The sequence below is a fragment of the Hyaena hyaena genome, unplaced genomic scaffold, assembly GCF_003009895.1.
Source record: "Hyaena hyaena isolate Hyena2069 unplaced genomic scaffold, ASM300989v1 scaffold_94, whole genome shotgun sequence".
Lineage (NCBI taxonomy): Eukaryota > Metazoa > Chordata > Mammalia > Carnivora > Hyaenidae > Hyaena > Hyaena hyaena.
In genome coordinates this window covers 1762765-1787459 of record NW_024080726.1, presented here as the reverse complement: position 1 = coordinate 1787459, position 24695 = coordinate 1762765, and the positions used below count along the sequence as shown (strand labels likewise).

Here is a 24695-nt window from a genome sequence, read left to right as displayed (position 1 = left end):
TTTGACTCTGAGGCAAAGGAAGGGTGAAGTCACGCTTTTCTGCACCAGCTCAGGAGGCCACGATCACTGCAGAAGCGGGAGCAGCTGCGGCTCGCGAAGGGCTGTTTTCTGTCACAAAGCCGACGGTCTGTCTCCACAAACACGCAGCTTACAATCTTACCAGGCAACTCGAGTTAAAAACATATTGAAAGTAAACTCTAAGCCAATCGTTTTGGCTATAAACGGCTCCACCAAGTTTTCAGCTTAGCCCTTCCTGGCTCCTGAAACCCAGGCCAGGCCAGGCCTCGCGCCACAGCTGGTCCAGGTCCTCACCACCCACGACCCAGCGGCACAGCGGCACCAGGTCAGAAAGGCGGATTCTCAGGTCCCCCCAGCCCCACTGCAGCCAAATCCACATTTTTTCCCTGATGCCAGGAATTATGGAGTGTTTTGGAAGGAGAGTTGACATTCAACGTTACAGAGATTTAGGCGGACCCGAATCCACAACTTTAACACAATCCTCAGGGGCTCTGCGCACACGCTAGTTTGAGAAGCACGGGTCTAGGTGTTCTCTTTCCGGTCACACCAAGGAATACAAGGGTGCAATGAACACTGTGCTTTTCAAAAAGTACAGGCTTTTTTTTCAGCTGCTCCAACTACTAGAATGAAAAGGAGAAAATGTAGGGTGCGGGAGCCACAAACACCTCTAAGCTATCAAGACGTTTCGGGAAGGCTCAGAAACGGTCCGAAAGGGGTTCGTGAAATGCTTCACATCCAGTCGAGACTTATCAATGGTGAGAGAAAAGCCACATTTGTACCTGCAAACCGCAGAGGGGCGTCTTTATCCAGGGCGATCAGTGGAGGGTCGAGGAGCACCGCGTTGTCGTTTTCTGTGACGATGCCGTGGTAGGTGGGCTCGAGCCATGGCTTGTGCTTGTTCGCTGGGTTTAGAGAGAGAAAAAGAAGGAAACAGACCGCATCAGAATTGTAACTTTAAACTCAATAACTGCTTTTAAAGACATATGCCGATTATTAAAATAACAAAACTCTCACTAGTCTGGAAGGCAACACTTGTGTTTTTTGTTGCAAAGTTTGGTATCAAGACCCTAGGGGGCAAAGGTGTGAATCCCAGAGTAAGTAATGCAGGAACTGAGTCTATGAAGCAACCAGAAGTAAGAAATAAATTGCTCTAGAAATGAAAAGAAAAAAGACTGATAGCTACAGACAAACTATTTCTATTAGCCTGTCACAGGAGAGTTACAAAGAAAAACATACTATCATTTCTTTATAGCAATAGTGATACAAGATTATTTATTTAAAATTAGCATTGCAAACAAAAACGTAAAAGACAAGATTTATGAATATAAAATTACAAATACAGAGTATAAATAAAACTAAATGCAAAATTTCTGAAAAACTTGACGGTAAAGTGTTTACAAATAAGCCACTTTAAACATTTTTTTAAAACGTTTTGATTTTATTTTTGAGAGAGAGAGAGAGAGAGAGAGACAGAGTGCGGATGGGGGAGGGGCAGAGAGAGAGGGAGACACAGAATTCCAAGCAGGCTCCAGGCTCTGAGCTGTCAGCACAGAGCTCAACATGGGGCTCGAACTCACAGACCAGGAGATCATGACTTGAGCCGAAGTCGGACGCTTAACGGACTGAGCCACCCAGGCACCCCTACAAATAAGCCACTCTGAGGTCAGGCTGACTTGCGGTCAGAGTCCAGCTCCCCTCTATTATTCGCTGCATGACCCTGAGCACCAAACCTACCTCTTAATCTCAATTTCCTCATCTGTACACCAGGGACAGCCTCACAGTCCACAAGGCTGGGAGAAGCGGCCTCTCTGCTCCTTGACTGGGCCCTAAAACCGCTACTTTCATTCTGAAGGTGAGAACTGCCGATGAAATCAGAGTGTAATTCCCACCCGTCTGTTTGGCCGGGGGTGTGGCTCCCAGGGGGCCTGTGCGAGACCTTCTCCCTCCGTAGGGCCTGGTCCCTCTCTGGGTCCCTGTGTCCCTCAGCACATTCTGGGCGGCCCAGACCTGCTCATTTCTTTTGACTTTCACCTTACGAGTGCCCACGTTATCACCTTGGTGTGTGTATTCACCATGGAGCGCCCCAATTCGGCCCATTTAAGTACAAGGAATGGTATGAAGCTGGATTCCCAAGTAGCCGGTGCCGATGTGTTGAATGAACTGCCCCTACTCAGGTCTTTTCCTATGTGTAAGTCCACCTTCAGAAGTATCTGAAACTAAGATTCAACGTTTAACTGTGATGTGACAGTACTTTTGTGCCATCATGTGATGGCCGTGACAGGATGTCAGGAGGCTGGGACGATCAGAAAGAAGCACCTGGGCTTCCCCTGCGTTTACTCTGACTGGAGTATGGGGGGCAGGGGGTCACATGCCCCATCCTAAATCAGCGGGTGTGGAAGAGGAAAGATGCTACCTAGCAGCGCGCTAATGAATGACGCAGTTGCCAGACGTTTATAGGCGCCACATCCAAACCAACAGCAAATGCCGTTGTCTTCACTTTCAGTAATCCAGACCCATGCAGCTGCTGTTTAATGGGTACAGAGCTGCAGTTTGACTCAACTACTGATGCAGACGCCACACTGTCACATGTCACCCAGCCCCTAGAGAGCTCCACTGTGCAAGTGTCAGAGAATGAGGAGAAACGCAAGTACTGCCTTGATGTTATTAAAAAAGCTCTGACCTCTGGCGCCCCCTGGCAGGGTCTCAGGGACCTCATCCCCTCAAGGTCTCTGTTAAACCTTCCCTCCTCCAGCACTTGCCGCTCTGGCCCCCACTTCCTCCCTCCTTGTCTTCTGCTACTCATCGCCACGCTGATGGACAGAGGGTGGGGGTGCAGCCGGGGACCCTGGGTCAGGTTACTTGGCTTCCCCGCAGGCCTCAGTTTCCTCATCTGTACTAGTGGGTACAGCACTAGTACCCACCCAACAGGCTGCTGTGTGATCAAACCAGTCCTGTGTGAAATGCTCAGGACAGAGCCTGGCACTCGGTAAAATGCCATTAAGGTATTGCTGTTACTTCTCCTAAACACGTATGCGAACAAAAACACAGATTCTGGGAGAGTGAGACCCCTTGTTCGCTGTTAATTCCCAGCACCCTGCAGTGCGCCACAGCTCGGGAACTATTTGGTAAATGGATGCGTATATAAAGAAGCTCATGCATAGTACCAATAAACGCAGTACTCCGGTTTGTAAATTCTCTCCTAGAGAAGATGGTTTTGGTGCCAAGAACGGAAAACCAGGTACGACCTGGTGTTTTAGACACTGGGAGGTGCTTTTCGTGTTTTGTTTCTGGCAGGTGGATGTCCCAGGGCACGGAGACTAGAGAATCTGGAGGGACGGGACACACTGAAATGCTGCGGGATCTGTCTGGAAAGGTGAGCTGGGATTCAGTTCCGGGGAAATGTGACGTGAGATCAAAACCCAGATCGTAAAGACGAAACATTTAAAGGGCCTTCGGAAAATATCTTCTCCACTCACAAAAGCTGCTGCCGGGACAGGAGATTTGGTAAAGAAGGGAATTCAGATGGCGAGGCTGCACCTGCCCTTCTTCAGAAATCCCCTCTAGGACAGGGCCCCGAGTACCCAGGGGCCCCAGTTTGCTGCGGCCTCTGGTCTGAGAGGGTCCCACCGGACACAGGAAATAACCTCTCTCTGCAGCCAGGCTGAGTGTTCGTCCCGTCACTGAGACTCCCATCCTCCCCAGGTATCTTGCTGAGCCCTCCTGGGACACAGGTGGACGGCTGCCTGGAGTCGCAGATCACTACCGGGAAAGAGGTCGTCTTAAAGGCAGCACAGCAAAGCCTCCCCTGTTCGTCACTAATCTCATTTCAAAACACAGAAAACGTTCGTTCGACTTACTATTGACAAGGTACCGTTCACAGCAGTGTTTGATTCCAACTTGTTTTCATATTTAAGGTGGTATTAATGAAGTTACAAGCACATCAGATAAAGCTGCAGAGTATTCCAACGTGTGAGTCCATGAAAGTCTTGACGCTTAAACCAAGTGAGCGTATTCAGCCCAGTAGGAACACGGAAATGCCAGGGGGAGTAAAGTGCATAAAACCTGTGATGGTCAGAAGAACGACGTGTTTCCCTTCTGCCCTGGCGGAAAGGCCTGTGGCTGAAAATGGCTGGCGGTTTGAGGCACAAAGGACTGTGCAGCTACAGTCCCAGGATTCTCATTTTGAAATTCACAATTTATAAACTGCTCCTTTCAGCTGGCTATAGAATGAAGAGATTCAGCCGGTTCCAAGGACTGAACTTTTAAATATTTAATAAATGGTATTTTTAATATTTCATCACATTCAATTGGCCTTATCAAATATTTATAGAAACAAGTGAGTGATATTTCTGTAATCTTCCCCCCCAAAAAATCACAAATAAAGGAACATGTCACCCATGTTGACAGCCTCTATCTGATCCACTTTACCACATTCTAGATCATTAAAAAGGCCACTACATTTTCAGTGGCACAGTCTTAACTGAAGTCCCAGAACAGTAGGGCTAGCGTCAGACCTTCCGTACACAGGCTATATCTGGGGGACATGCCTCCGATTTGGGGCCACGGCTAGTTTTTGTGGCTGTGGTAGATTTGTGGTAGAAATTGCTACCGATTTAAAAATCAGTATGAAAAAAATACAACAGTCAATTCCACGGTTAACATTAAATATAAGATGTATGCCTTCCTAGGACAGCCCAGCTCTGTGTGCCAAGAAGCTGACTCCTCGTCCAGTCCACACAAGTCACCCACCCTGGGGAGGCGGTTCCCACGCCTGCATGCTGTGGCCTTGGCATCAACCCAGCACCAAACAATTCCTTTCTGATTTCCCTCTTCATCTATACAGAGAAATACACTGCTTTCCAAAGATCACTTGAAGTGTGCTCCTTCTCATTCCAGAAACCTAGGCTGGTCGCACCAGGCCAAGAAGGACACAATAAATAACAACAGCTGAATGTCTTAAGAGATTGCCAGCACTTCACCAGCAAATCCTACATGATGTTATGTTTTGTTTGCAGATTCAACTTTAGGCTTGGCCATCAAAAGAATCTAAAAAATTAAGGAATGTTGCCACTAGGTGGCGTCTGGTACCTTTGACGACAGGCTGCAAACCACCAGGCTCGGATGAAAAAACTCCAGCCCTTTCCTCCCTGAAGGAGCGGAAAGTAATCTGTTAGCGGGCCCTGTGTTAAAGATGATCTGCACAGAAAAGTGTCCTAAACTATGTAAGTATAAAATCTCCAGCTGAGTCTTTCTTTCCTCAAAGACATTTAGAATAAGTAAAATATTCATACAGTTCCAAAATCAAAATATAAAAATCCACACGTTCTCACAGACTCTCCTAAGCACTGGCCCCAGTCATAAATTCTTATTTAAAACAGACCATCGCTGGTCTTTCAAACCAGCCTAATGTCAAAGGTCCTTCCGGCTTCACAGCCCAATGACTTTTGAGTTTGTTCCAAGAAATCTTTCCCAAGTGTCTAGTACACATAAAGCACGCTGCTTACGCGTGCTTGGGTGCTGGGCTCCGGGGAATCAAGTCCCAGAGTCTCTCAGAGACACAAACAGATGAATGACCATCTACGTTCCAAAATGGTGTGGCTATAATTAAAGGCTTATACAATGTGGTAAAAACTATAAAAGGACTCGCTCAGTGTTGGGATCTTTATGACTCAGCAGGCACCAATGTGACCAGGTGGCCGCCAGCTCAAATGTGGCCGTGCCCGGTGCCAGAGGGAAAGGGTGGGCACCCTGGAGGGGCTTCTTGGGGGACCTAAACCTTCCACTAAGAAGGGAGACATGGCTTCTAACTCATTAAAACGGAACTAGTCCCCTGGCCCCACCCGTACCCTCCGGGGTGGAGAAGTGGCCAGCCTACCACGTTGTCTGGAAGAGGGGCTGGAAACACTGGAGGTCCGCTCTAGGGTCCATCAAAGTACAAGCAGAGACCTCCCAAGGACATCTCTGAAGAGATGATCGAGGTCTCCTGGGTGTGAGGGAGGGCTGCAAACAAGGAGTGTGTATCAGGTACAAAGGAAGAAGGCGCAGGGCACGTTCTGGGGCTCGCAAGGTCGGTAAACCCACGGCTCGAAGACTGGCAGGGGGTGCAGCAGGAGAGGGGCCGGAGTTAGGGTCTCCGGCTAGCATCTCCCTCCAGTGCTGCACCAAGCAGCTCCCCGGGTTCCCCAGGCGGCGAGACGCTGCTAAAAGTTTTAAACAGCGCAGTCGGGTAGAAAAGGCAGGAACTGTGGGATCAGACAGAACTCAGTGAATTAGAGAACTCTGTTTCTGACTCAGTGTGTCACTAGGTACAGATGATTTAACCACCGCCTGCCTATTTCTGCGTCACTGAGTCAGGAACGGGACAGCCCTCCACAGCCCTGGTTCGAGGACTAGGAACAACCTCAGCGGAGAGCCCTCGCCGTGCCTCCCACGCTCATGCGCCACAAATATTTACTGATGGATTAATTACAGGCAAGGGCTGGGTTGCGGAAATAACTGCCGCAAGGCAGAAAGACCGCAGCGAAGGAGACCCAGGGGGCATTCCCGAGATGATCTCTCTCTCATCATCGTCCTAAAGCCTAGACCTATGGCAAATCAGACCCCAGACCCCGTAGGGGCCTCGCTTTATCCCTTTTATTAAGTAAAAGAAGAGTAAAGTAGTATATATAGTACTACCTTTAAGTATAAAACAAAAAGTAAACAGAAATAGGCATTTCTTTTTTTTTTTTTTTTAGTAAAAGAGGAAACTTGTTTTTTAAATATTTATTTATTTTTGAGGGAGAGAAAGAGTTCGAGCACGTGCACGCAGGGGCGCGGGGCATAAAGAGGAAGGCAGAATCCTGAGCAGGCTCCTCGCTGTCCGCACAGGGCCCAACGCGGGGCTCGATCCCACAAACGGTGAGGTTGTAACCTAAGCCAACACCAAGAGTTGGTCGCGTAACAGACTGAGCCACCCAGGCGCCCCAAAGAGGAAACTTTCTACTTAACCAAAGTAACACTGCATGAAATTTATACACAGGAGCTCCCCTTCCCAGCTGACGCCGTTCCTAGTGATGGTTTTGATTAACACCACATCAGTTTTCTCTGACTTTGTAAAACACATTTTTAAATTATTCTTAACCTTTCTTCTAAAATGAGACACTTCTGGGGCACCTGGGTGGCTTAGTCGGTTAAGCGTCCGACTTTCGCTTAGGTCATGATCTCGCAGTTCGTGGGTTCGAGCCCCGCGTCGGGCTCTGTGCTGACTGCCAGCTCAGAGCCTGGAGCCTGTTTCAGTCTGTGACTCCCTCTCTCTCTGACCCTCCCCTGCTAATGCTGTCTCTCTCTCTTTCCTAGAAATAAATAAAAAACATTAAAAAAAAAATTTTAAATGAGACACTTCTGGGGCATTCTCTAGACAAAATCTAAGCACAGGTTTAAGGGCTTCCTCACAATCCCAAATAAAATTAATATATTAAGGTGTTTGGAAAATCTGTATATATTAGATATCATTCAGCTCAGGGATTCTCAAACTCAGCAGTGCTGGTGTTCTGTGCCAGAAGATTCTTTGCTATGGGGCCGTCCAGAACACTGGGAGAAGTTTGGCTGCATCCCTGGTCTCCATCCACTAGATGCCAGTAGCACCTCCCCCAGCACGACCAGGTGTCCCCTGGGGGAACCCTTGAGAACCACTGACATATCCATTTCCTGAAGGAAAACCATGGGTTTCCACCTTAAAATCATTTGTGGACTTCAAGATAGCCAACTTTATAGTGGCTACATTCACTTCACATTACATTAATGTGAAGTTCATTTTTAAAATAAAACCACACTTCTGTGTGAAATGAGGCCTTAAGTTGACCAAACAAGCAACTGATGTTTTGAGCAGTTTGTCCACTTGTCACATGACGAGCGTGCCATGCAGCGTACACTGCCACCTGGAGCGTGCGCCATCAGCACGGTCATCTTACAAAAGGTGGGAATGGTGAGCTCCAGGGGACACCAGCTGGTCCCTCAAATCAGCGCTGGGTGAGGGCGCGCACTGTGGGGCTGGGCTGCGCGTGGGCTCCCCATTAACCACACTGGAAGACCAAAGGGCTCCCCGTGGTTCCATGTGGCCACGAACATGGCCCACAGGAGATGCCACGAGATAAGACAGAGAGGAAGCGGAGCAGAATGGGAGGAGCCTTGATGTGGTTTTACAAGTTCAAATCTCACAGGATGTGCAAATTGGGGAGGCAGTGACAGAGGAGGCAGGGAGAGACCTGACGCTGCACCCAGGGAAGACCGTCTGCCTCAGAGTGGAAGTGACAGGAGGGGCGAGCGTGGAATCAGGGAGTCAGCTGTCAGCTACAGGGGCGAGATGAGAAATGGGCAGGGGCTGGACCATGGCTGTGGTTTAGTGTCTAGACATCTGCAACACATGGACGATGGGGCGGCTGGTCCCCTCTGGGGATGCAAGGTTAGGAGGGACAACATGACTGGGGAGAATCCAGGGAAAGCGGCTTCTTTTTCTTTTCTTTTATCCAAGAGTCCATCCATCTGTCCATGATTCCTGCCTTCCTTCCTTCCTTCCTCCCTTCCTTCCTCCCTCCCTCCCTTCCTTCTTTCCATCCACCCACCCACCTGCCCGCCCATCCATCCATCCACCCATTCATCCATCTGTCCGTCCATCCACCCACTCATCCATCCACTCACCCACCCATCTTTACCAAGCCCCAAGTAGTCTCCTAGGTGCTGAGGAGGCAATGGTGAATTAATGGGTCCCTGTGTTTGTACAGCTTATGGTTAATTAAAATAGTAATTTTAACCACATTCTGGACAAGAATTCTTAGGGAGCAAAATCATACTTTCTATAAAACCAACTTTTCAAGGATTAAAGGGGTACTTCTAATCACTCTTTCAAAATCCAAACAAAATTTTTTAAATTGTGGAATAAAAATACAACATAAAATTTACCATCTTAACAATTTTTTTTAATGTTTATTTATTTATTTTTAAGAGAGAGAGAGAGAGAGAGAGAGAGGGGAAGGGGCAGAGAGAGAGGGAGGCAGAGAATTCCAAACAGGCTCCCCCACTGTTGGCATGGAGCCTGATGCAGGGCTCAAACGCATGAACCACAAGATCATGATCTGAGCCAAAAACAAGAGTCAGAAGCTTAACCAACTGAACCACCCAGGTGTCCCCATCATCTTAACCACTTTTAGGTGCACCGTTCAACAGTACTAGGTACATTCAAACTGCATCACCATCTTCCATCTCCAGAACTCTTTTCCCGCAAAACTGAAACTCTGTGCCCATCAAACAAGACGTCCCCATTCCCCTTTCCCCCGGCCCCTGGCCGTCATTCTCCTTTCTGTCTCCATGAATTTGACTCTGTGAGGCATCTCAAATAAGTAGGTATTTTTTTTTTTATGGCTGGTTTATTTCAGCTAGCATTATATCCTCAAGGTTCAATCATATTAGAGCAGGCGTCGGAATCTCCTTTCTCCACGGCTGACTCGCCCTCCACTGTGTGGATACGCAACGCTCTCTTTATCCTCATCCATCAAACGACACCTGGGCTCCTGCTCCCTTTGGCTACTGTGAGAACTGCTGTCGTGAACGGGACGGGTCCCCTTAGGACCCTCCATTCAATTCTTTTGGGTATGTACCCAGAAGTCGAACTGCTGGACCATACGATAATTCTATTTTTAATTTTTTGAGGAACTGCCATATTATTCTCCATAGTGGCTGCACCATTTTACATCCCCACCGTCAGTGCGGAAGGGCTCCAATTTCTCTACACCCTCCCCAACACCTGTTATTTTCTGGGTTTTGATAGTAGCCATCATATGGGTGTAACACCAAGCAAGTTTTATGTCAAGTAATTTTATCTTTGTATGTTACCTAATATACAAACGTACACAGAACAGAATAATGAACCCAGTGTGCCCATGACTCACCCACTACAGTTATCAACACAGGGCCAATCTTGTTTGATTTATACACTCCCGTTCCCACCACCAATTTCAAATATTTTGAAACAAACCCCAAACTTCCTATCACTTCACCCCTCAATATTCCAACATACATCTCTAAAAGATGATGACTCTTTTTAAAACCATAATGGCATTATCATCTAAAAAGTTCACATAATAACATCAAATTTAATAGTGTCAAATATCCAGCTGGGATTCATACTTATCTGATAATTTTGCTATAGCAAATGATTCAACTCAATACATTTCTCTGCGAAGTTAAGTCGTAAAGTCTACTCGCTATGAAACAAAGAACGTTAAACAATAATGCGTTAGTGGTTTCCACAACTTTCTCAACTTCTTTCACTATTCAGTATGTCTACCAATTAGGTGGGTTTTTTGGTAGCTATTCTTTATCAGGTTGAGAGAGTTTCCCTCTAGTCTTAGCTTGCTTAGAATTTTTGTCATAAATGGGCATTAGATTTTGTCAAATGCTACTTCTGCATGAATCTATATGATCAGGTGGTTTTTCTTCTTTAACCTGCTGATAGGGCAAATTATTGATTTTTTTAAACATTAAAACAGCCTGTGTACTTGCAACAGATCCCATCTGGTTGGTCATGGTGTATAATTCTTTTCATACATTGTTAGATTTGATCTGCTAATGTTTTATTGAGGATTTTTTTTTCCTAACAGCTTTCTTGAGACTGTCATTTTAAGAAGTATTTCAGGGCACTTGGGTTGCTCAGTAGGTTAAGCATCCGACTTCGGCTCAGGTCATGATCTCACAGTCTGTGAGTTAAAGCCCCTCGTCAGGCTCTGTGCTGAGAGCTGTTTCAGATTCTGTGTCTCCCTCTCTCTCTCTGCCCCTCCCCAGCTCACATGCTCGTGTGTGCTCTCTCTCAAAAATAAAAATATTTCAATAAATATCTCTTTCAAAAATAAAAACAAAAAGCATTTCAATAATATATTTTAACTCACTGCTGTGTTGACCTGAAAATTCTGCTGGCTTGAGAGGCACCAAGCTGCTTTGGTCAGTGGGGCATGTGACTCTTGATCTAGGGGGTTCTAAATTCAATCCCAATGTTGGGTGTAAAGATTAAATAAAATCTTTAAAAAAAAACAAACCCTACTGGCTTGAATATATCCAGTTTTGTATATTCAACACCAAATACAACATGTATTCATGTCTAGGCACTCTGTTTGCTCGATCTTGCTTGTCTTTTAGACTAATTTTCTAAAAAAGATTCAGCTACACTATTAGGCAAGAGATGGCAATAGTCACGATGCCATTTTTGAGAAATCAGAGTGTGATGACCTTAAGTGTGCTTTCAAAAATTAGGATAAAAAGAAAAGTCAAGTGGAACGAATGTTTCTGATATCAAGCCTGGCGTAAACAGCGCGTCCCCAAGCTCAAAGACACGTAACTGGAGAACTGTTATGGAAGTGGCATGCCCTCCTAAAGCAAAGTCATAACCTTTTCAGATCACAGACTCTTCTGAGAACCTGCTGAAAGCCACAAAAGCCCCTCCCGAGGAAAAAAAAATGCAAACACACAAAACACCTGGCAGAAGGTTTTCGGGGCTTCAGACCCCTGCTGGAACCAGTCCAGGTGAAGAATCACTACTGCAGGGGCGCCTGGGGGGCTCAGTCGGTTAAGCATCTGACCTGCTCAGGTAATCATCTCACTGTTCGTGGGTTCGAGCCCCGCATCAGGTTCTCTGCTGTCAGCGCGGAGCCTGCTTCGGGTCCTCTGTCCCTCCGCCCTTGCCCCTCCCCTGCTCATGCAACACATGCTCTCGCTCTCTCTCTCACTCTCTCAAAAAAAATAATAAACATTAAAAAAAATCACTATTTTCAAACACAGTGAAATCTGTCAATGACCCTGAGAAATCTAGCATCTTCATCTAGCACCTCTGTGTACCTAGGTATCAAACTGTAACACAGTGTTTCTTTTGTGCCTGTAGTTCTACGCTGTACTCTATTGTCTTCAGCAGCAATACCTTAAGAGTTCACAGGCCACCTCCCGAGTGCTACCTGAGGGAAAGAGACCAGGGCGGAAATACAAATAAGGTGTGACACTGGTGCTGTGCTTCTAGAAGATTTAAAGGCTAGTGACACAGAAGGATTGAAAGCAACCAAGAAGTTAATTTGAAGCTGAAATGACAGTATGTTCTGAATAATGGTGAGACCTAAGTAATAAAGACAGGGAGGTGGGGCACCTGGCGGGCTCAGTCAGTTAAGCATCCAACTCTTGATTTCTGCTCAGGCCTTGACATGGGGGTCATGAGTTCAAGCCCCGTGTTGGGCTCTGCACTGGGCCTAAAGCCTACTTAAAAATAAATAAACAGTGACGTCGGGGTGGCTACGTCAGTTGAACATCTGACTCTTGATATCGGCTGGGGTCATCTCATGGTTCCTGGGATTGAGCCCTGCGTTGCGCTCTGGGCGGACATCTTGGAGCCTGTTTGGGCTTCTCTCCCTCTCCCTCTCTCTGCTCCTCCTCTGCTTGTGAGTGCACTCTCTCTCCCTCTCTCAAAATAAATAAGCATTTTAAAAAATAAATAAAAATAAAGACAAAAACAATGTGCTTCAATTGAGAATAATCAAACAATAACTTCAAGAGGGCTGACTCCCTTCTCGTTCCCCTAATTAACTGTGGAGATGTGCATCTTTGATACCCAAGTCAGCTGGTCACCTAATCAAACATTCTCCCTTCACTATTATGAGAAAGATGAAACATACACTAGACATATAGGTGGGTAGATGGATGGGCGGAGAGATGGACAGACAGACCATATAAGGATTTTCTTCTTTAAAACAAGTTCTGCATATTCCACAGAGGGGTCTGTGAAGCTCTACTCAGGGAGGCACCCATCGACAGCATAGAATAAGAACTGGTCCTAAGGCATCAAGGGTACTTGGTATATTTTAGTCACTGTTATCAGCAAAATGCATAGACTTTTCAAAAGTCTTCAATAGACTTTTTTTTTTTTTTTTGAAGATAATCTTTAAGTAATCTCTACACTCAATGTGGGGCTTGAATTTACAACCCCGAGATCAAGAGTCACACGTTTCACCGACAGCCAGCCAGGCGCCCCTTCAATAATTTTTTTAAATTTTGTTTAAAGAGGCTACACCTCAGTTACTTATCATCTCATTTTTCTACCACCGAGACTTTCATACATATTCACCAACTTTTCTGGTAATCAAATCAAAACACTTCACTAGCATGAAGTGCAGAAGCCCATTACTTTTCTAATCAGGTTCTGTTTTACTCAACATGAAGATTTACCACACGAAATTAACAGGCCAGGCACCAACCCAAAGCATAACCAGCAAGTCGAACAGTCACGTAATGTCCATGTTCCATGCTTAGTCTCCTGAGCTTCACGAACAACTATCTCACGTACTGACCGAGAGCCTCTCTTTGATGTCACAAACATCGCGTGGCAGCCACTCCAGTATGGGAACCTTGTGTCCAACTACGGCGAGATTCCCAAAGGCAAGAATCCTTGCCTAACTCTTCGAGAGGCTCCAAAGGTGATGGGCGATGTGCACACGGAAGAGAATCCCTGGACTTTCAGGACACCAGGGGTCTCCCTCAGGCTGTGGCCGTAACGCCTGGAGGGGTCCAGGAGTCACAGGACCGGCTCACAGGGAATTAGTACCCTGCAGCCACCCTTGTTGCCCCGAGCCAGAGCCCCTGCCCTTAGTTACAGTATCCTTGGCAACAGAGGAGGCACTTGGCCCGAATCCCACAATACCCCAGAAGTGACGCACAGAGATGGGTGCCTGAAAGAAAAGCACTGTTTTGCAGGGCTACATCCCCGGGGAACTCGGGGATCTTCTGTGATCGACATGGCTGGGTTAGGTCCAGAGGGTTCGATGAGTTTTTCTCAAGCTCTGTTGCCTCAGGTGGTGGATGTTCATGTACGAACACAGAGTGGTTGAATTTCGGAACTAAGTTTTATGAGGAATAAAAGGGAGGAAGAGACGTTCCTCTCGGCAGCAAGGAGACACAGGAAACTGGAGACACTATACTGATTACCGCGAGCACCCTGACAGCGGAGGGGATTCCAAACCAGAGAGTGAGGAACGTGCCTCAGTTTATCGACCACGGCAGTGCTCCCCAGCCTGGTGTGAGGCGGAGTCCCCTAGGTATCTCCCACCAGCTACACCTCCTGGGCCCCCAGCCTGCAGTCGAAGTGGGTCAGGCTGACCTGGGGCTGGGCAGGTTGGTCACAGAACATTCTCTAGGAGATTCTGACGCACTCCCCAACAGAGAACAAACGTATCACAGAAGGCTCATGAATAGAGGCATTCAGAGAGATTCCTCGTTAGAGAAACTGGGTAATTTTCACTTTTGCTCTCTTAAATGCCTGCTTGCCCTGTGTCCTACCCCCTGGCCCCAAGCCTCCCCCACTTCCGAACTATTCTGGTACAGACCTGTCTTTGGCTTCGCTTTTCTAGGACACTTACTCATAACTGGTTCCAACTACAGCCACTGGCCCCTTGCTTATTTTAGTGCAAGAACCCCCACCCCTTAGGCAAAATCATTTCATGCAGGACTACGGATTCTCACAAGTACAATGCAGAGCATTTCCCAAAGCAAAGCAAAAGCAAAACTGTGAACTTCCTCTCGGTGTCAATCCACTGTCTTTCTGTACGTGCTGCTAACAGGCTCCCAGAGCTTCCCCAGGCAGGCCAGAGTTTCCAGCGTGTACTCCCACCCCCACCCCCATTGGCATATGCTTCCGGATTTTCCTGACCGCTGCATTTTTTCTTTTCAATTTTTTAAAGTTGGGGGGCCTGGGTGGCTCAGTCGGTTAAGGGTCTGACTTCGGCTCAGGTCATGATCTCCTGGTTCATGAGTTCAAACCCTGCATCAGGCTCTGTGCTGACAGCTCAGAGCCTGAAACCTGCTTCGGATTCTGTGTCTCCCTCTCTCTCTGACCCTCCCCTTCTCGTGCTCTGTCTCCCAAAAAATAAAACATTAAAAAAAATTAAAAATAAGTAAATAAAATAAGAAGCACCTGGGTGGCTCAGTCAGTTAAGCGCTGGACTTCAGTTCAGGTCATGATCTCGATGTTCCTGGGTTTGAGTCCCGTGTTGAGCTCTCTGCTGACAGCTGGGAGCCTGGATCCTGCTTCAGATTCTGTGTCTCCCTCTCTCTCTCTGCCCTTCCTCCCCTCCCCTGCTCTCTCTCTCAAAAATAAATATTTTTAAAAACCCACTTTATGAAATAAATACATTTTTTTAAAATGTTTTTTTATTTATTTCTAGGAGACAGAGAGAGACAGCGTGAGCCGGGGAGGGTCAGAGAGAGAGGGAGTCACAGACTGAAACAGGCTCCAGGCTCTGAGCTGGCAGTCAGCACAGAGCCCGACGCGGGGCCCGAACCCACGAACCGCGAGATCATGACCTAAGTGAAAGTCGAAAGTCAGATGCTTAACCGACTAAGCCACCCAGGCGCCCCGAAATAAATACATTTTTTAAGTTTATTTTGAGAGAGCGTGAATGGGGGAGGGGAAAAGAGAGATGGGAGAGAAAAAGTCCCAAGCAGGCTCTGCGCTGTCAGTGCAGAGCCCGACTCGGAACTCAATCTCACTAACCATGAGATCATGACCTGAGCTGAAATCAAGAGTTGGATGCTCAACAGACTGAGCCACCCAGGTGCCCCCAGATATTCCTGACCTCCTCATTTGCACCAAATCAAAACTTTCCCCCCCCCCCCCGCAACTTTCCATTTCCTCACATTTCCATCTCCTGCTGGCACTGGGCAGCCAGTCTGAGAATCAAACAAGCTGGGTGCTAATCAGTGATAATGACTTAAGGTACCCAGGCTTGCGTTTTGCAAAGACCTTCAGTGACTTCATACAAAAGCGGAAACTAAGGTAAGATGGGGAGGCAGACTGCAAGCTGCTAGAAGGCAGTGCTTTTGGAACAGAGCCCTTTCATGCCTCTCGGTTCAGAGCTTACGTGCGTGGAAATGAGTCAGAGCACATACATTTTCATGCCGTTTTCTACAGAATTAAATATATAACATGACAGCAACAAAGTCACCGCCCACACAAGATCAGAACATTTCAAGTTCTTGGTCTGTACTCACCCCTTTATCAGTTAACCCTTACACTGCCAGTCAATCAGAAATCTAGTTACCAAAGGGAGGCCATGAGTTCCTTAAATTTCCTATTTTGCAATGTTATCAGAAAACACAGGCCAAGTCTGCCCTTTCCTTTCTTCTTTATCATTCGCACACTTGTCTTGAATTCAAATAGGACAGGGCGCTGTCCCGAATCGGAACATAATGGTCTGGTGGTAATTTCCAAGTTCTGTGTGGTTTTTTTTAGTCTCCTGACCTTCATATACAATGGAAAACTTTCTCATATATAGTTCAGAAAAGGCCACCGAGTATTAAAGACCTGCTGACATCCACTATCAACGCAGAGTTCTTAACGGCGGCCACCCAAAGTGCGGTCGTAAGTTGACTGGAATCGCCTAATAAGTCCAGGACAGCCAGTCACAAAAGTGAAGACTGTGTCCTCGCTCCCCTCTGTTTCTGCTCATTGCCTACGTTCTTACAAGACTACGCACAGCAAGATAAATGTTTTCACGTAGAGTTCTTACATTATGGAAAAACCAATGTAACATGTTTTATGATAAACACGGAAAATAAAACCGCTCTGTCTTATTCTGCCACCATGTCTCTCACGACGCACGTTTCCAGTAGAGCAGGGTCGCTACAACCAGGAGAGAACTCAAGGCCATGACTATGAAGGACACACAGACAAAGAAGAAAAGGACACGCTTCTCCTAAGTTACGTGGGGGGTTAAAGGACGCTGAGAAAACTTACGAAGAGACAAAGCACACAGTACCTGGATTTTCAAAATGGGGCGAAAATGGACAGTTGAAAGCTGTATTTCGATGAGTTGGATACTGATCATGAACAAAATTCTAGACTGGTCTGGTAACATTACTCACAAGTACGAGTGACCCACACATTTTCTCCTGTGAGAAGGTTACTGGAAAAGTCACGGGGCTGCTGGAAGAGTAACCTCGGGCACAGCGTACGAAGCCCCGGGCACCTCAACACACCCGCGTGCCGCCACTCAACGGGAACGCTACCAAAAGTGAATTAAACTGGGACAAGGCATCTAATGAAGACTTTCATTTCTCTGTGACTAAGAACAAGGCACCAGAATGGAAGCCGGTGGAGAGAAGGCCGGGTGGACTTACAGTGGGTTTAACCCCAAAAGGTCTGCGTAATGAACCTGAGGAAACCTAGCACGTCTCTCGTAACCTTTCAAAGGCTTATCCTTGGTTGGCTGTTTCCTGCCTTTACGTCAAATTTGAGAATGAGCAGATGGGATGTGGAGTCGAGATTAAAGATCACTTGACAGGGGGCGCCTGGGTGGCTTAGTCGGTTAAGCGTCCGACTTTCGCTTAGGTCACGATCTCGCGGTTCGTGGGTTCAGGCCCCGCGTCGGGCTCTGTGCTGACTGCCAGCTCAGAGCCTGGAGCCTGTTTCCGTCTGTGACTCCCTCTCTCTCTGACCCTCCCCTGCTCACGCTGTCTCTCTCTCTCTCCTAGAAATAAACATTAAAAAAAAAAATAAAATAAAATAAAAATCACTTGACGGAACGCGGTGGTGAGTCACACCCGGCAAAATGAATGGGTGTAATGAAAAGGAATGGGAGACCTGCACTGAAACAAAGCCTCAAGGCAGGAGAAGCAGCTCCACGCCGACGCTGGGAGGGACTCCGTTAAGTAAAGCTGGTGTCACGAGGTGCCTGAAAAGCACAGACCAGGGGAGCGAGCCCCACGCCACTCCAACTCTGTTCCTCTGTGCAGAACTCTATTAAACCCTCTGCGCCCTCTGGAAGGTAGGATCTATACCAGGGAGCACTCAAGGAGAAAGGAACCGGGCAGGCGGGCAGAGATTTCAGACCTAAAGTCACAGGTCCTATGAAGAACAGTTGAAAAAAGAACAAGCTGAAGGCCTAGAGGATGCTTCACTTTGAAATGTAAACAGCTGATGAGAGTGGGGGTGAGGGGTGTCCCTCTGTAGACAAGAACGCAAAAGAGTTCAGGCATGTTCGGGGATTCCTCAATAAATCAAAGAATTACCATGGACCCAATAATTCCCTCCTCAGTATATATGCCCCCAAAACCGTTCTGGGTACTCAAATACTCATACAATAATATTCAGGGGCGCCTGGGTGGCTCAGTGGGTTAAACGTTCAACTTCAGCTCAGGTCGTGATCTCACCGTTCGTGTGTTCGAGCCCCGCGTCAGGCTCTGTGCGGACAGCTCAGAGCCTGGAGCCTGTTTCAGATTCTGTGTCTCCCTCTCTCTCTGACCCTCCCCTGCTCCCTGCACGCGCTTCCTCTTTCTCTCAAAAATAAATAAACTTTAAAAAAATGTAGTGGAAGATTATGTAGCCACTAAAAAGAGATGATGTACTAATACATGCTACAATGTGGATACCTCAAAAATGTTAGACTAAGGGACAGAAGTCGTACATAAAAGGTCACATATTGTACAGTTCTATTTACATGAAATATCCAGAAAAATTAAATCCAGAGACAGAAAGTAGCTTAATGGTTACCAAAGATTCAGGGGAGAAGGGAATAAGAAGTTAACTGTTTATTGGTTATAAATTTTTCTTTTGGGGAAATGAAAACATGTTGGAAGCAGACAGAGATGGTGGTGACACCACACTGTGAATGTACTAAATGCCACTTAACTGTACACTTTCAATTGTGACACTGAGAACTTCTGGCTTCTGGTCCAGCATGTAAGGAATTTAAAAGTCAGGGGCACTTGGGTGGCTCAGTTTGGTTAAGCGTCTGACTTCAGCCCAGGTAATGATCTCACATTTTCGTGAGTTCAAGCCCCATGTCAGGGGCTTAAAAAACCCTGAATCAGTAACAAACAACCTTTCAAAACAGAAAGTACCACGCCCATATGGGTTCACTAGTAAATTCTACCAAACATTTAAGAAAAAAATTCTCAGTGCTCCATAATCCCTCCGAGAAGACAGAAGCAGAAGAAATACTTCCTTATTTCATTCCATGAGGCCAGCATTACTCTAATACCAAAACCAAACAAACATTACAAGAAAACTACAGACCAGTATCTCTCATGGAAAATTCCTCAACAGGGGCGCCTGGGTAGCTCAGTCGGTTAAGCGTCTGACTCTTGATTTTGCTTCAGGTCATGATCTCACAGTTTTGTGAGTTCGAGCTGCATGTTGGGCTCCGTGCTGATGGTGTGGAGCCTGCTTGGGATTCTCTGTCTCTCTCTCTCTCTGCCACTTCCCCACTTGTGCTCTCTCAAAATAAATTAACTTAAAAAAAAAAAAAGAAAGAAAAGAAAAATCCTTGACAAAACATTGGCAAATCAAAACCAATTAAGGTATAAAAAGAATTATACAGCATGACTCATTCAGATTTATCCTAAGTATATAAACCCTGGTTCAACATTCAAAAATCAATTAACGTAAGCCATCACATCAACATGCAAAAGAAGAAAAACTACATGATCCTATCAAAAGATGCAGAAAAAGCATCTGACGAAATACAACACTCTTTCTTGATTTTTTTAAAAAAATTTTTAATGTTTTATTTATTTCTGAGAGAGAGAGAGAGAGAGACAGCATGAGCAGGGGAGGATCAGCAAGAGAGGGAGATACAGAATCTGAAACAGGCTCCAGGCTCTGAGCTGTCAGCACAGAGCCCGACGCGGGGCTCGAGCCCACGAACCGCAAGATCATGACCTGAGCCAAAGTTGGACGCTTAACTGACTGAGCCACCCAGGCGCTCCGCTTCTTGATTTAAACAAACAAACAAACAAACAAACAAAAATGGGCACCTGGGTGACTCATCCGTTTATGCAGTTAAGTGTCTGACTCTCGGTTTCGGCTCAGGTCATGATTTCATGGTTTGTGGGATTGAGCCTTGTGTCCAGCTCTGTGCTGACAGCGCAGAGCCTGCTTGGGATTCTCTCTGCCTTTCCCCCACTCACGTGCACACCACACACTTTCTCAAAATAAATATTAAAAAAAAAAAAACAAAAAACAAACACCTCTCAGCAAGCTAGTAATAGAAAGGAATTTCCTGGAGCACCTGGCTGGCTCAGTCATTCTAGAGCATGCGATTCTTCATCTCAGGGTCACGAGTTCAGGACCACAGAGCTTACTTGAAAAATAAAATTAAGGGGCGCCTGGGTGGCTTAGTCGGTTAAGCGTCCGACTTTTGCTTAGGTCATGATCTCGCGGTTCGTGGGTTCGGGCCCCGCGTCGGGCTCTGTGCTGACTGCCAGCTCAGAGCCTGGAGCCTGTTTCAGTCTGTGACTCCCTCTCTCTCTGACCCTCCCCTTCTCACGCTGTCTCTCTCTCTCTCTCCTAGAAATAAATAAAAACCTTAAAAAATTTTTTTTTAAATAAATAAAAAGTTAAAATTTAAAACAAAAAAAAAAGGAATTTCCTCAACTTGGTATAAAGAGCACCTATAAAAACCCTAGAGCTAACATCAGACTGACATTAGAAAAACCTGAAGCTGAAATACATCCCTTCCCCCCACCGCTCTTCAACACTGTCCTAGAAATCCTAGCTAATGAAGTGTGAAAAAAACAAAAGGAAATAAAAGGTCTCCAGACTGGGATGGAAGAAATAAAACTGTCTTCTGTTCTCAGATGATAAATGATCATCTATGTAGACAATCTGAAAAAATTAACAAAAAAACCTTCTGGAAATAATGTGGTTATAGCAAGCCTGCAGGAATAGAAAGTTAATAGATAAAAATCAATCACTTTCCTGCACACTAGCAGGGAACAAATAGGACAAAATTTAAACACGTTACCATTTACATTAGCGCCCCCCAAAATGAAATGCTTGAGTATAAAGCTAACAAATTTATGCACAAGACCTGTATGAGGAAAACTCTGCTCAAAGACACTAAAAACAACCGAAAAAATGAAAACAGTCCATGTTCGTGGATAGGAAGACTCAATATTGTCATGATGGCAGTTCTTCCTAGCATAATTTCAATCTAAATCCCAGCAAGTTATTTTGCTGGTATCAACAAATTGTATCAACAGATTGTAAAATTCATCGAGGGAGGGAAAAGACCCAAAATAGCCAATTCAATATTGAAGAAGGACAAAGCTTTATCTAAAGCGACAGCAATTGGGGCGCCTGGGTAGCTCAGTTGGTTAAGCCCCGACTTGGGCTCAGGTCATGATCTCACAGCCCGTGGGCTCGAGTCCCGCGTCGGGCTCTGTGCTGATAGCTCGGAGCCCGGAGCCTGCTTCAATTCTGAGTCTCCCTCTCTCTCTCTCTCTGCCCCTCCCTCACTCCCACTCTGTCTCTCTGTCTCTTGAAAATAAATACACGTTAAAAAAAATGTTTTTAAAGCGACAGCAATCAACACAGTGTGGTAAAGGTTAAAAGAACAAATCAATCAATGAACAGAATGGAGAGCCTAGAAAGAGACCCACATAAATACAGCAACGGATTTCTGATGAAGGAGCAAACACAATGCAACGGAACAAAATCTTTTCAACAAATGGTGGGGTAACTGGACATCCACGTGCAAAAAGATGAGTCCAGACACAGACTTACATCCTTCACAAAAGTTAAATCCAAACGGATGTAGACCCAAAGGTGAAATATGAAACTATAAAACTCCCGGAAGATAATGTAGAAGAAAACACAGGTAACCTCGGGCAGGGTCATGACATAATCCAAGAAATGATAAATTGAACTCCATTAAATTAAAAACCTCTGCTCTGTAAAAAGGTCAACAGAATGAGAAGACAAGCCACAAACTGGAGAAAATATCTGCAAAAGACACATGTGATAAAGGACTGTTGTCCAAAACATACCCAGAACTCAACAATAAGGAAACAAACAATAGGATTTTTTTTTAATGGGCAAAAGACCTGAACAGACACCGAACAGACAGACAACATATCATCAAAGATATACAGATGGAAAGTAAGCATATAAAAGCCATGGGGAGCCGGGGTGACTGAGTCAGTTGAGCGTCCAGCTCTTGATTTCAGCTCAGGTCATGATGCAGGTTCATGGGATCGAGAACCAGTTGGGCTCTGTCCTGACAGGGAAGAGCCTGCCTGGGATTCTCTCGCTCCCTCGGCCCCTCCCTACTCACAGCATGCATGCACACGCCCTCTCTCAAAATAAACATTTTAAAAAATCTAAAAAATAAAAATAGGTTCAACATCATATGTCATTAAGGAATTGCAAATTAAAACAAAGATACTACTACACACCTATCAGAATGGCCAAAATACAAAGGAACTGAGAACACCAGATGCTGGGGAGAATGTGGAGCATAAGGAACTCTCATTCACTGCCAGGGGAGATACAAAATGGTGCAGCCACTTTGAAAGACAGTTTGGCAAGTTTCTTACAAAACTAACCATACTCTTAGCATATGATCCAGCAATCACACCCCTTGGTATTTACCCAAACAAGGAGAAAACTTATGTCCACACAAAAACCTGCACATGGATGTCGTTAGCAGTTTCATTCGTAATTGGATGCAACCAAGCTGTCCTTCAGTAGGTGAACAGATGAACTGTATCAGTCCATCCAGACAAGGGTTATTTAGCCCTGAAAAGAAATGAGCTATCGGGACGCCTGGGTGGCTCAGTCGATTAAGCATTCAACTCCTGAATCCAGCTCAAGTCATGAACTCACGGTCTGTGGGTTCGAGCGCCATGCTGGACTCCATGCTGTGACAGTGTGGAGCCTGCCTGGGATTCTCCTCGTTGCCTCCCCCCAAAAATAAACTTTAAAAAAAGGGGAAGGGGATACCTGCGGGGCTCAGTCAGTTAAGTGTCTGACTTCGGCTCAGGTCATGAACTCTCAGGCCCCGTGTCGGGCTCTGTGCTGACAGCTCAGAGCCTGGAGCCTGCTTTGGATTCTGTGTTTCCCTCTCTGTCCCTTCCCTGCTCACGCTCTATCACTCAAAAATTAATAAACATTGAAAAAAAAAAAGAAATGAGCTATCAAGCTATGAAAAGACATGGAGGAAACTTAAATGCATCACTAAGTGAAAGAAGCCAATTTGAAAAGGGTGCACACTGTAGGATTCCAACTATATGACATTCTGGAAAATGTAAAACTATGGAGACCGTAAAAAGACCAGTGGCTGCCAGGCTGGGGAGGGAGGGGTTGAACAGGCGGGACACAGGTCTGTTAGGGCAGCGAACTAGCCTATGACACCGCAGTGGTAGATACGTGTCGTCATCTGTGTATCAAAACCTACAGAATGCACAACAGTTCATTCAGGACTGAACCTAAATATAATAAACTATGGACTCCAGGTGACAATGATGTGTCAATGTAGGTTCTTTGATTGTAACACATGTGACACTGTGGCACCGGGTGTCAATAATGAGGGAAATTATACATGTGTGAGGAACGGGGTATATAAAAACTCTGTACTTTCCAGGGGAGCCTGGGTAGCTAAGTCAGTTAAGCATCTGACTTTGGCTCGGGCTGTGAACTCACAGTTCGTGAGTTCGAGCCCTGGGTCTGGCTTTGTGCTGACAGCTCAGAGCCTGAAGCCTTCTCCAGATTCTGTGTCTCCCTCTCTCGGGACCTCCCCTGCTCATACTCTGTCCCTTTCTGTCTCTCAAAAATAAATAAATGTTAAAAAAAAATAAAAAGTTCACGGGGCACCTGAGTGGCTGAGTTTGTGAGATCAAACCCTGCATCGGGCTCTGCACTGACAGCACAGAGCCTGCTTTGGATTCTCTCTCTCCCTCTCTCTGTGCCTCCCCTGTTCGAATTTTCTCTCTCTGTCATTTTTTTGTTATGTGAATTTCGTCTCATTTTTTTAGGGAAGGAGAGTTCTGTGGAACTGAATGAACAAAACAGCAAACACATGTTTACTATAGTGTAAATAAATTCATAAATTTTGTTTAATCGTCCTAACAACCCTATGATAGGTTACGCTCCTCTTATAGATGAAGAAACTGAGGTACAGAGAGATTAAGTAGCCTGTTCAAGGGCACAAAGCAAGTTAACAGCAAAGCTGGATTTGAACCCCAACAGTTCAGCTGCAGGGACCACGTTCTCAGCCATGCCACCCACTCCTACAGTGCTCACGTGCGCCCCGTCGGGGTCCAGACGTGGGACAAAGACAAGACTTTCTGACAGTGAAGTCTGCCCCCCGAAATGAGAGGGGCTCCCTGACAGCTGGACTCCAGCAGAGGTTAGCTAACTGATACCAGTCCTCACCGTCTGGGTCCCCTGTAAATGGTCACTGTCAACGCTGACACTGGGATTTGGGCAGTGCGCAAATGCCTGGGATGCGTGTGTACATCAACCAGGGTATAATGTAACTTTAACACAGTGTACTCTTCCTCCACAATTTTTATTTTTTAAAAATGTATTTCAAAGTTTAGCTATTTTTGAGAGACAGAATGCAAGCAGCAGAGGGGCAAAGGGGCAAAGAAAAATGGAGACACAGAATCTGAAGCAGCTCCAGGCTCTAAGCTATCAGTGCAGAGCCCGACGTGGGGCTCGAACTCATCAACCATGAGATCACGACCTGAGCCGAAGTCGGAAGCTCAACCAACTGAACTCAACCAACTGAGCCACCCAGATGCTCCCCTCCAGAATTTTTATTTTTATTTTTTTATTTTATTTTATTTTTTTTATTTCTAGGAGAGAGAGAGAGAGAGAGAGAGAGAGAGAGAGA

The 24695-nt window shown here is 46.0% G+C and overlaps 1 protein-coding gene across 1 annotated transcript in view; it reads right to left on the bottom strand.

Annotated features, from left to right (window-relative positions):
* CLSTN1 (calsyntenin 1) overlaps nt 1–24695 on the bottom strand; it is a 78322-nt gene that overhangs the window by 38265 nt on the left and 15362 nt on the right. Inside the window, 1 exon segment of the mRNA XM_039234948.1 lies at nt 798–920. Coding sequence (XP_039090879.1) covers nt 798–920 — 123 coding nt within the window.